Genomic DNA, 12,504 nt, shown 5'->3' on the forward strand with positions numbered 1-12,504 from the left:
TGGATTGTGACACATCCCAGCACCTACATCCTATCTTAGGTTCAGGGACCACCAGTGAACAAGGAGTGGAAGGACTTCTCAGAAAGTGGACTGAGCCTGCAGCAGGTTGGGCTGGGCTTTGCTGGAGTGGATGCTGGGAGCCTGACCTTCTGTGTGCAGGGCTGGGGGCTGCTCTGCAACGGGGTGGGGTGGGGGGTTCCTGCAGGATCGGGGATGGGGAGCCAACCCTGGCCCATCCCCTGATGGACAGTCTCTCCCACGCCCATCTGCCCAACTCAGGCCAGCACCCTCCATCCTCAGGGAAAACTAGCTCTCGCTTCAATAGGCGGCAGGTCCAAAAATAGGGCTTCTGAGGCTGGAGACACCCCACGTGACATGAAAGGAGGAGAGGTTGGGAGAGGTGGCAAAATGGGACTTTTTGAACATCCACTGATGCTTTTCTGATTGTTCTTTGAAAAAAAATACAGACGGTAGAGATAATCCTGTCAGCTCTGTGCCCTGAGAGCCTGGGGGATTAGCTCTCTGCTCTTCTGCTGCAAATGTGTTTGAATTCCCAGCCCAGGGGGCCTGGGGTGGGGGCCGGGCTGCGCAGATGGCCACAGGCTCTTCTCTGTGCAGCTGTCTCAGCCAGGGGGCACGTGAGCAGGAGCCATGGTGGGTTTTAATGGACTCACATCAGAGCTGGGGTCTTTACAGCAAAGGGACCCATTCAAGGAAACCCTCCATTTATAGGAAACCAGATTCCTTGGCAACTCAGGATGGGTGAGCAGGAACAGGGGAGAGGTCACATGGCTGAACGGATGAGCTACTTACTCGGGACCCCGGACACCAATCGCAGGGGCCGCAGCACACGGAACGCCCTCAGCGCCTTCACGTCGAATCCAGCACCCTTCCCTCCCAGGGCGTTGGCCCCATCGGCTTTGGTCGCTTGCTCTAAGATTGCGCTGAAAAGCCTGGAATAGAAGGAGAGAGGGAACATCAGGATGTCCTGCTTGCCTGGCGGGGCTCCAACTTCTCCAGGGATGCCAGGCAGTGGGATTTGCAGGTGGCTCCAGTCAGGAAAGTCTGGGTGTGCTGGAGGGTCTGACTCTCATCAGATGACGGTACCTCAAGGCAGGTCCCGCTTGCCTGGAGAGGTCTGACAGAGGCCCTGGCAGCCCGGTGCCAGCATCAAGCTGGGTTTTCTGGCATCAGCAGTGTGGGCAGAGCGTCAGGCAGGCGGGGGCTGCTGCCAGGGCCCGTCCCTCCTCGGTGCCCTCTGCCCCCCACGATGTCCAGGCTTGTGTGCCCGGGAACCACATTCCCGCCTGACAAGCCTCTGTCTTTGACCTGAACCTGGGCAGAAACAAAGGGTCCTACGGAAATTGACGCAGTGCCTCAGGTACAAGGATGGGAGACTGGCTTGGAAGCCGCAGGGCCCCCTGGGACCCTGGCAGCAGGTGTGTCTGGTGGACTGACGGGGACAAGGTTGACAGAGGGCGGTGAGACGGGGCATGAGCGGCTTCCCTTCGGTCTGTTTTGTGCTTGGGGGCCCTGAGTAGGCTGTCTGCACAGTGGGGGCTGCAGCCAGAAGTTCTGACGAGTTGCCCGGACCAAGTCTGACATCCTTCTTGCTCTAGGGTTCCTTCACCCCAGCTTGGCAGCTGGACGGTTCCCCGTGTTAACTGGCGACGCCTGTGATCCAGGCAGGGGTGGCCAGGGTTGGGGGGAGCCGGGTCCTTTCTCCACAGAGAAGTCTTCTTTCTACTGAAACTGAGGAAAACAGTCTGCATGTCTGTTGAACAACATCCCCAATCTAAACCAGATTTGGTGCTTAGAATTTCCTGGAAGAAAGGAACACGCTTATTGATGTACAAGATGTCCACAAATATTATTCACGGAGGGAATTGGAGACTGAACAGCCTTCCCCTTTGTCAACCCTGAAGGGGTAGAAAGTTTGGGACTGGGTCTGGAAGGTATCCGCTCACGGAGGCCGTGTGCTGCTCCTCATTCAGACACCGTGGAGGCGAAAACACTGCTTCGTGCTCCCCGCCATCCAGGGCTGGGAGCACATGAGGATGCTTGTGGGGGGCTATCTCCAGGCGTTCCCCCCCCCGGAGTGTGCCTGTCAGTTCCTTAGCCCAACATTCGAGACTGGACAACAGTCTCTGGAGGGCCCATGAGCTGAGAGGCAGGGCCCATACTGGAAGGGAGATGGAGACACAGTGAAGACCCTTGAGGCTGGAGTAGATGGTCAGAGTGGGTGCATCTACTGAGGGCTCTAGGATGCCCAGTGGGGGCAGGGAGGACTGCTGGGTGGGAAGGGGTGGGGAAGGCTCCGCAGGCACCTGGTGGAGGTGGGGGGGTGTAGCTCACAGAGACTCTGAAGTTCAGCAGCTGTGTCCCCACTGTTTCTAGGAGATACTTCCACTTCCACTTCCAAAAGGAATGGGTCTTGTGGGGGGTGGGCACATCCAGGTAAAGGGTTGGGAAGGGGGGGAGTGGGGGGTGGGCATGGCAGAAGAGAGGTGATTGGTCCATGCCCTTCGTGGGGGGCGTGTGCCACATTTTGAGTTAGAAGGATGGGCCAAGATCGAGACTGGATGGAGAACCCTGAAGACTTAGCAACTCGGGGAGGAGAAACCAGGTCCCAAGTGTGCGATCAGTGGGAAAAAGACAGAGGGCCTTGGTGGACCACAGGTGGACCACAGGTGGGCCGGGACTGGCTTCGTGGCCTCCGTGTTGTGAAGTCAGCTGGAGGCACTTCTGCAAGGGTGCCAAGTCTGGATGCCTCTCTCCCTTCCTCAGTCTGACAGCCTGGACTGGGCAGATGGGATTGGGATCTGGGCTGACCTGTGAGCCGTCCACTCTGCAGGAGGAGCAGAGTCCACACAAGCAGAGACGCAGCAGGGACCCTGTCCAAGGTCTGCCCATGTCTCCTGCCCCCACCCCACGCACAGGTGAAGGCCGCGGATGGGACAGAACATGGCACAGACCAAGGCCAGTCCATCCTGCAGACAGGAGAAGACACAGCTCCTCTCCCTGCGAGGCCTCTCTCCTCTGCTAGCCCCAGAAGCACCGTGTCTCGGTCCTGGCTCTTCCTGCGAGTCTGTGAAAGGTTCCCAGGAGACTCAGGGCTCAAGGAAGACGCTGAATTGAAAAGGATGCAGACGTGTGAGGAACAACCGCCCTAAAGACCTTTGCCATGGTTTGCTGAGTCAGTTCAAGGCACTCGTCGGTCACTCTGTTCACCCAGTGTGAACAGGACCTCTTGCAGAGCTGCTTCCTCACCCGACATCCACATGTGGCTAACAGCTCAGGAGCTTCCATGTCCCTCGTGTCTCCAGTGTCCCTTATGTTACTGCAAAGTGCGTCACGCATCAGCCAGGCAAAAAGCACAGCGGTGAAAACCCTAACACCGCTCAGACACTTGCAAGAAGCCATCCAGACTCCCGGAGACAGGGTCTCGCTCCCACGTGGCCCTGACTTGCTTCGTCGCTTCCTGCGGGAGAGGCCAGATGCCCATGGGCTCCGAGCAGGGTGTTCTCTGGGGAAGCCACCAAAGCAGCATCAGCCCCGGGTTGGCTGGAATGGTCCCCTAGATAAGAGCCCATTGGCACGCGGACCTGACCCCGGAGGCCGTGGGGCTGGAGAGGGCATGAGCGCCAGGTGGGTTTGACGTAGCGCCAGGTCAGCCCCGAGGCGTGGGGACCCTGCCCTGCATGGATGGATGAGTGGCAGGAGCTTGGTCAACAGTACCTGCGTCTCCAGCAGTGCGTGCGGGTTTGTTTGTACCAACATTTGACAAAGACCCTTCCCCAAAGTTACTGACGCCCCAACAAGGAGATCACAGCCCCAAGGCTTCCTGCAGATGCTGGTGCTGCTCTGCTTCTGAGCGTAGGTGGTGCCCGTCCTTCTCCTACACTTCTCCCCTACTCTTCTCCCGAGAAGTGCGTCTGGTCCCATCCCCTGGCCCTTCCTAGTCCTGTTTTCCTCTCGCCCATCAGTCCCGGGCAGCCACTGAATGAGGACCCTCAGTTGCAGGTAGGGGTCTTGGCCCCCGTGTGCCAGTCACCCCTCCCTCACAGTGGCTGCAGGGTCACGTCCAGCCCAAACACACCTGCTCTGCCTCACCTTGGGGGAGGCATCCAGGAACACAGGCCAGGTGAGGCTGGAGATGGAATAAAAGACCTAAAATTGAGGCTTCTCCTTGGCTGCAGAGAGGACCCTGGACTCCAGCAGAAACCCTCGATTCACCTCTGTGTGTGTGTGTGTGTGTGTGTGTGTGTGTGTGTGTGCAGGTATGGGCGTGCAGGTGGGAGTAGCACCGGACTATTCCAGGTAACAGCTCCCCTCCCTTTGCAGAGAGTCTGAATCCAGAGGGATTTTAAATAGATCCTCTGGTCTGGCCTGAAGCCCAGGGCCCTTGTGACCAAAGCAAAAAGACGCAGGTATGTGCGGAAGGGAAGGGGCCGAGGTGGCTGGCGGTGTGGGAGTTCGTACTCACCCGACAACCACGATGATAAAGTCTAGTAAGTTCCAGCCGTTGCGGAGGTAAGCATTGGGGTGAAAGAGGAGTCCGTAGGCTATGACTTTTAAAAATGCTTCCACAGTAAAAATGATGAGAAAGAGATACTCCACCCGCTCCTAGGAAACACAAGTAAAGAGAGAAGGTCATCAGACGGCGGGGGGTGCGGGGGGTGTCTGGAAAGTTCTGACCCCACAGGTCAAAAGCCAGTAGAGAAGGGGCCCCTCTGTGGTCGGATCAGGGGGACGCTGGGAGGGACCCCTGTCACATCCCCAACCCCACAGTCTATTCCACAGGCACACTCAGATCCACTAGTCTTCTAGTCTTAAAATGCAGAAATTAGGGTGGTGGGAAAACTGCACACCTTTGAGAAATCTTAATCAATGAACACCTGCTTGAACTTCTCAGGAGAGAACTCAGGATGAGAGAGCTGAGGGTGGAGTTGGAAGTGCAGAGAAAGTGCCACAGTTCTGAGTCACAAACCCAGAAGCTATAGCCCAGTCTCCTGAAACCCAGAACTGGAGTCTGGGAACCTCCACTGGTCAGGAGACAGAGGCAGCTGCCCACGTGCTCTGACCTTTCCTTTAGAAAACAAAACTCTTTGTCCAAAGACCGAGACCAGGTCAGCAGGAGCCCCAGTGTTCCCAGGATGGGGTGAGCACTGGATGGGGGTGGGGTGGGGTGCTCCTCCTCCCTCTCCACCCACTAAGAGAGCCCTGCTGTGGATGAGGCTCTGTTACAGGAGTCTACACTTGGTTTGGCTCCAGCCGACTCGGGGTTGATTCACCATCTCCCTCCACTCTCCGCCCCAGCAGCTGCTCTCCAGCGTGGAGCTGTCATGACCCCACCGGGCGGAGGCTGCCCATGGCCTTCACACATGGATGCTTGCTCTACAGGAGCCTTGGCCTCTAGGAGTCATCTGCTCAGACCTCAGACCCACTGCCCCTCCTTGTGGGTCAGGAGGAGCTCATTGAAGACCCTCAGGTCCCACCCACACTGTGGATGGGGCATCCCGGGAGGACACACCATCTGCAGCCCACCCAGCTGGTGAATTGCTGGCTCACCACAACCCCACCCCTTCAAGCACATCTTCCTCATCCCTGAGACACTGAGCCAGTGGTGGCCTTCTGAGCCCAGATCAGGGTTTGGGGATGCAAAGTTAAAAAGGGCAGAACCCTGGGCCCCATCCAGACAGACTGGAGGAGATCTGGCCGTGGGATCTGACCCAGCCTCCTCAGCACATGGGCCACTGGTCCTCAACTCCAGGTGCCCCAGAGGCTTCTGGGAAAGGTCTCAAATGTGCGCTTCCAGGTGCCAAGGCCAGGAGACCCCTTCTGGACTCAAGGCCGAGCTGCTGGTGTCAGATGCATGCGGGGCGGGCTCAGAGGGGAGCTGGGCTCACGGGGCAGCAGGACAAGTGGGTCCTGGAGAGTTTGTTGTCAGAGGAGAGCTGGGGCTTGGCTCCACCCACTGAAGACAGCCTCGGCCTGAGACAACGCGTCCATGTCACGGAAACTGTCTCCAGGCAGGAGTGACGGCATCCTGTGTACAACCACGGGGTCTGAGAGACAAAGGAACTCAGAGATGATCTGAGCTACCTCGCTGCTGGAGAGACTGGGACACTGAGAAGGTGAGGCCTGGGAGGCACACGCCTGGGACCCAGGACCTGCTGGACTTCCTGACCCAAGGCCCGAGGTCCATTCATCTCTCTGCCTCCCTGGTCTCGCTTATCCTCTAAGACACAAGAGGGACAAGACCGCTCAGGTTTAAGGGCCTGAGCCAGAGCTGAAAAGGGCCCAGAAATCAGGAAGATGGATCTGGAAAAGAACCCAGGGAAGAGGCAGGTGCCAGACGCCAAGAAGCTCAGGCACAGTGATCTGTGTGGTGGGTGAGAGTGTGTGAATGTGTGTGTGAGTGTGTCAGTGTGCATGTGGCACTGCTCTTGTGAGCAGCGCTGTGTTCCCCCGACGTTAGAGGTATGAGAGTCCTTACAGAATTCATTCCAACCCCCTCTTCAAAACCAAAAAACAAACAAGAAAGCGTAAGCAAGTGAAACAGCTTGGTCATCCTTTCAAAACACCATATGTTGCCATAGAAACATCCGGGGGTGGAGAACGGCATGGCTGAGGAAGCTGATGCCTTGGCGCCTCTGGGCCTGTGAGTTCACAACTCCTTGCGGCCTCCTCAGGCCTGAGTCCTGGGCATCACTGTGCCCTGAGGCTATGCTGAGGTTCAGCAGGGACCCTCTATTTCTTTGACCTCCAGAACTGGTTGAAATGTGTGCAGACCCACTAAAAACAAGCACAGAGCCCTGAGTATCCACCTGTGATGCTGAGAATGTGCCCCAGCATATGCGGGGTGCACAGGGGCTTCCTGATCTGTGCCGAGGGAGTCCAGGTACCCAGGAAAGGCTGACATCCCAAGTGGGGGAAGCAGGAGGGCTTGGTCCCCTCCCACAGCTGTGGAGCCCACCAGGGCAGTGATGCCTAGGCCCAGCCATCCTGTCACTGCTTCCTCAGCTGTGAGGGTCTGGGCGGAGCCAGGGGATTAGTTCCCAGCTCCTGTTCTCCCCACCTGGATGGGGAAATAGCTCCCTAAACATTGTATTCACGGTCCCTGTATTATGCTGCTGCTCTGACTTGTGGATATAAACCCTATGGTAGATGGGACAATGAATGCTGGGGCCACAGAGACCCTGGATGCAAGCCGCCTCTACCTGCTGGCCTCCCTGCCCCCACCCCCCCACCGACTCCAGCAGACACCGCTCAGCCATCACTGTGAACTCACCTGCTGACCCACATCACGCATCCTTCTCAACACAACGACCATCTGTCTATTGGTACCAACTTACAACCTGTCCCCTCCCTGCTGGATGCACAGAGTGGCCATACAGTTTACCATCCAAACAAGGGCAGTTTTGAGAGTGAAAGAGAGCCTGTGACTAATTCATGGGGACACAGTGTATGGGGGTTATCCCAGATGAGTTAGAGGCTGTGGTCACCCTAATTCTACCTCAGTGAGGCTCCTAAAGCACCCACCCACTCCTTGTAGGTAAACCCACCTGAGAAAGCTTGAGAGTGTCTTCCTACAGGACGGCCTGGGTGGGGGATGGGGGGGACTTGGGGAAGGAGAGGGGGTCTTGGTGAGGAAGGACAAAGCCTGCCTGGTCACAGACTTGTCTGCAGAGGTGCCATCACCACTGGGTTGTTCCCCTCCCCCGCCCCGTGGTCCCTGACACCACCCCCCTGCTCTGGTAGCACCAGCCCATCACCTTCCCACGAAAGCCCGTGTCTGCTCCCCAACCCACCTCTGCCTCACAGAGAATAATCGTTTCTACAGTAGTTTAATGAGTCAGTTACGAACACATTTGGGTGTCTTATGGAGGCAGAATCACCTTGTTTACTCCTTGGTAATTAAATCAGCTACATTTCATTTCTGTTTGGGGAGATTTATGGGCATTTTCTGTTTCTAGGTGGCAAAATTGAAAAATGAGTCTAATTACTGATGGATTTCCCCCAAGAAGAGAAGCAGAGAGCAGTATTTCACTCACTGCCAAGTTCACTGCGTCTTAGCACAAGGATGGAGGATGATGGGAAGGCTAGGGGCCATCCAAGACAAGTGAGCAGAGAGGACGGCAGTGCAGACACTCAGGGAGGGGGGCCCTCTCTTCTAACGGCGGGGACTTGGCCACTAGCTGCTCTGGTTGGGCCGTAGAAACCTGACCGGTCCTCTCAGACAACCCCCTTTCCTAAGGGGAACCCCATTCGTCCCTCAATAAACCAGTTGCAACTATGGGCTTTTTAGAGGCTGTGACACTTCAGGTGAAAAGGTCTGACCGGGTATGTCCTCTCAGTTGCTTTGTGACTTTAGCCAAGTAAGTCTTTTATTCTTTGCCTTCACATGTTCTCATTTACAAAGCAGAGTTTTCAAGTTACTGAATTGCTGGGTTGATTGAAAATATTAAAAATATTACCATCACAATATGTTTTATAAACATGTATAAGTTCCCTGAAAAGGGTTTTGCTCAGCTTTACATTTTTTGGCCTTTGAGTTGGGAGGATGAGAAAAGTAATATGGGCATTTTATTTAAAGGCAATAGGGACTCTCTAGGGGTCCAGGGGCTAAGACTCGGTGCTCCCAGTGCAGGGGGTCCGGGTTCGATCCCTGGTCGGGAACTAGATTCCACATGCAGTGACTAAGACCTGGTGGGGTCAAATAAAAAACTAAATGTTAATATTTGATAAAGGCAATGAAAGTGTCTTCTAGGAATTTAAACTCCGTCACCAGATACAGTTTACGTTTTTGGCTATTGGGCCATTTTTAGTCTAATTCAGGATCTGGCTGAAATGAGAGTGTTTCCTACACTTTGGTAGCAGAGGGGACCGAGGTCTGAGGGCACACGCCTCGCTCTGGAGCTGCTCAGAGTCCCCTACCCTCACATTCCATCCTCACAATGACTGTCAGAAACGGTGTATTTTCTGCAGGTGAGAAGGCCCTGGGGCTCAGCGGATCCAGGCCGGGGGTCTCGCTCTGAGTTCCATGGAAGGCTGGCTCTGCTTGGCGCCCCCAGCAGAGGCTTGATGGGGAGCAGGCCATGTCCACCTGCCAGACCTTGTGCGTTCTCGAGAAGCAGTCACCTTGCTCTGCGTTTATGGGCCACACCAAGGGCCTTGGCTGTCAGGCCCCGCAGTGACCCTCTCCTCCATGTGGTCCAGCCCACACCCACCTCAGTGCTGAGACCCCAACTAGGTTGAGAGGCCTCTGTTCGGGGGGGCATGCTGCTTCTCTGGGCCTCAGTTTTCTAATCTGTGAAATGAACGCCTCTTCCTTCCTCTGCCGGGCTATGAGAATTCATAGAGAGTTCAGTGTCTCGTGCATATGTGTTTCCCAGGAGTCCATAGACCACAAGGGGTTCCAGGGCGGGGTCAGGGGTAACGTATCCCTCAGGTCGGTGACCTCAGAGCAGCTACCTCTGTAGCTGGTGGAGCCAGATGGTCACCCCAGCTTTCTGGGAAGCCTCCAAGCCCAAATAACTGCAGTGGGTGCCTGGAGCATCCATATCCCTCATTCCACAGGGCCTTTTCAAGGAGATGAGATTTTTAACTTAATCAGGACCCTCTGCTCCATGGGAGGGCGATCCACTAGCAGGGGTCAGCATCTCTGATTAGCAGCAGCAACTGCCTGAACTCCTTGATGCCGAATCACAGGTCACCAGAGGATGGGGGTGGGGGATGAGCCCGGGTCCTGGCTTTGAAGGCTGGGCTGAGGCCACCTGCGCTGACCTCTTGGGGAACCTGGGCCCTGTCCAGAGATGAGGTTAACTAGGGCTGGGACAGGCCCAGGGATGAGCACGTCAGTGTTTTATGGAAACGACTGGACCCCAGGTTCAGGCAGGTATAGACATGCTGGTGGAGCAGGAGTTCTCAAAAACGGAGGTGCAGCTTCTGTGTGGACAGGATGACTGTCCTGGAAGATCAGGAGTGTGCAGAACCTGGGTTTGAGTCCAGTCTCTGTTCTCTCTGGCTGTGTGGGCTCCGGTCCATCCCTTAGTCTCTCTGATCCCCAGGGTCCTCATTCACAAAGAGTGAAGCCAGTGATGCTCTTCAGAGGGTTGTGATGAAGACGGGTGGAGTCTGGTGTGTGGCCCTGAATCTCACAGCAGGTGCCAGGTAAGCACGGCTGCCTTCCCCTGCTCCATGTGGACACCGGCCAGACTCCCACCTGTCTGCCCGCCTTGTTGTGTTAGGTGAGGCTCAGGGCATGGTGTTGGGAGCCCTGCCTCTGAAGGGAGACCACCTGGTTTTATATCCAAGTTCTGCCGTAGAGATCAGAGCAGAAATAAATGAAACAGGGAATTAAAAAATCATAGAAAAGATCAATGAAATTAAGAGCTGATTCTTTGAAGAGATAAAATTCATAAACCTTTAGCCAGACTCTTTGGGAAAAAAACAGAGAGGGCTCAAATGAATAAAGTCAGAAATGAAAGAGAAGTTACAACACACACCACAGAAATACAAAGGATCATTAAGACATGACTATGACTGAGTATGCACCAATAAAATGGAAAACCTAAAAGTGGAAAAATTCCTAGAAATATATAATGTCCCAAGACTGAACCAGGGAAAGATAGAAAATATGAACAGACCAATTACCAGAAATGAAATTGACCAATTACCAAAACAAAAGTCCAGGACCAGATGGCTTCACAGGTGAATTCTACTAAACATTTAGAGAACAGTTAACACCCATCCTTCTGAAACTGTTCCAAAAAATTGCAGAGGAAGGAATGCTTCCAAAATCATTCTGTGAGGCCACCATCACCCTGATACCAAAGCCAAAGACAGCACGAAAGATGGAAATTGCAGGCCAATATCACCGATGGACATAGATCAAAAATCATTAACAAACTATTAGCTAACTGAATCCAACAACACATTTAAAGAATCACAAACCATTGTCAGAGCTTCCCAGGTGGCGCTAGAGGTAAAGAATCTGCCTGCCCATGCAGGAGACGTAAGAGACACGGATTCTATCCCTGGATTGGGAAGATCCCCTGGAGGAGGGCATGTATTCTTGCCTCTGCCAACACTGGAATACTGCCATTCCAGTATTCTTGCCTGGGGAATCCCATGGATGGAGGAGCCTGGTGGGCTACTGTCCCTGGGGTCACAAAGAGTTGGATATGACTGAGCGACTAAACAACAACAAAAACAACATCCTACTGAACAGTGGAAAGCTAGAGACATTTCCTTAAGACAAGGATGCCCACTTGCCACATTTATTCAACATAGTATTGGAAGTCCTAGCTACAGCAATCAGAGACGATAAAGTAGTAAAAGGAATCCAAATTGGAAAAGGGAGAATTAAAACTGTCACTGTTTGCAGACGACATGATACTATACATAGAAAATCTTAAAGCCACCGCCAAAAAACGACTGGAACTCATCAATGAATTCAGAAAAGCTGGAGGATACAAAATTAATATACAGAAATATATTCATAACTTGGAGTATAACCTTCAAAAATTATGAATCACTATGTTGTACTCCTGAAACTAACATAATATTGTAAATAAGCCATGTTCTGCGCTGTGCTAAGTCACTCAGTCAAGTCCAACTCTTTGTGACCCCATGGACTGCAGCCTGTCAGGCTTCCTCTGTCCATAGGATTCTTCAGGCAAGAATACTGGAGTGGGTTGCCATGCCTTCCTCCAGGGGATCTTCCCAACCCAGGGATTGAACCCAAGTCTCTCGTATTGCAGGCAGATTCTTTATTGTCTGAGCCACCAGGGAAGCCCAGACCTCAATTTAAAAAGTAAAATAAAAATTTTCAACAGTGCTAGAGAGGAAAACTGGAAGATGGAAAGGAGGAAAAAGGTAGAATAGCCAGGAAGAGAAGATGCACAAGAGCAGGAAAGAAGTGTGATGTCGTTGGAATCGGTTTACACCCAGAACGAGGTCTTGGGGTAAGGTTCCTGAAGTTATGCCCATGAAGCCCGGGGTCTGTCCTCAGAGACCCTGCATGTAGTGGGAGCCCCCGACGGTGCACAAAGGGGGAAGTGTCCAACAGGCCTGGCAGAAAGGGCCTGCAGGGCGTGAGGCTTGGATCCTCTGGGAAGAGCTGACCATTTCTCTACCTTCTGTGCAGAAAGCAAGCCAGTGACCTGGACCCTCTGTCTGACTGCAGCCAGGTTCCCACTGACCTCTGGCCCCTGTGGCTGGAAGTCCCCATGTGACTCCAGGGTGGCTGCACCCAGCCAGAGTTCAGAGCACCAGCAGCCTCTGGCCTGATGCCCTCCCCTGAGTCACTGCTCCCTGCTGCCACCCTCTCCCACCCCTACCCCACGGGCCAGGGTCTGGGGGGGACAGGATCTCTGGGCTGGGCCAGAATCAAACAGCCCGTGGATGGGTCAGACGTCTGGCCTCAGGGACCCGAGTTCTGATGCAGTCCACAGACATTCAGCACCTTGGGGCCTGCAACTGAAGAAGCAGCGCCCT

General features: G+C 54.4%; 1 protein-coding gene across 17 annotated transcripts in view; it reads right to left on the bottom strand.

Annotated features, from left to right (window-relative positions):
* CACNA1C (calcium voltage-gated channel subunit alpha1 C) overlaps positions 1–12,504 on the bottom strand; it is a 449,377-nt gene that overhangs the window by 139,704 nt on the left and 297,169 nt on the right. For all 17 annotated transcript variants that reach the window (XM_043882595.1, XM_043882597.1, XM_043882599.1 and 14 more), the window contains exons 4-5: positions 4,487–4,626; positions 814–953 (exon numbers count right to left, since the gene is read on the bottom strand). In XM_043882595.1, the coding sequence (XP_043738530.1) occupies positions 814–953; positions 4,487–4,626 (280 nt within the window). The remainder of the gene's footprint in view (positions 1–813; positions 954–4,486; positions 4,627–12,504) is intronic.

This window comes from Cervus elaphus, chromosome 22 (assembly GCF_910594005.1).
Source record: "Cervus elaphus chromosome 22, mCerEla1.1, whole genome shotgun sequence".
Taxonomy (NCBI): Eukaryota; Metazoa; Chordata; class Mammalia; order Artiodactyla; family Cervidae; genus Cervus; species Cervus elaphus.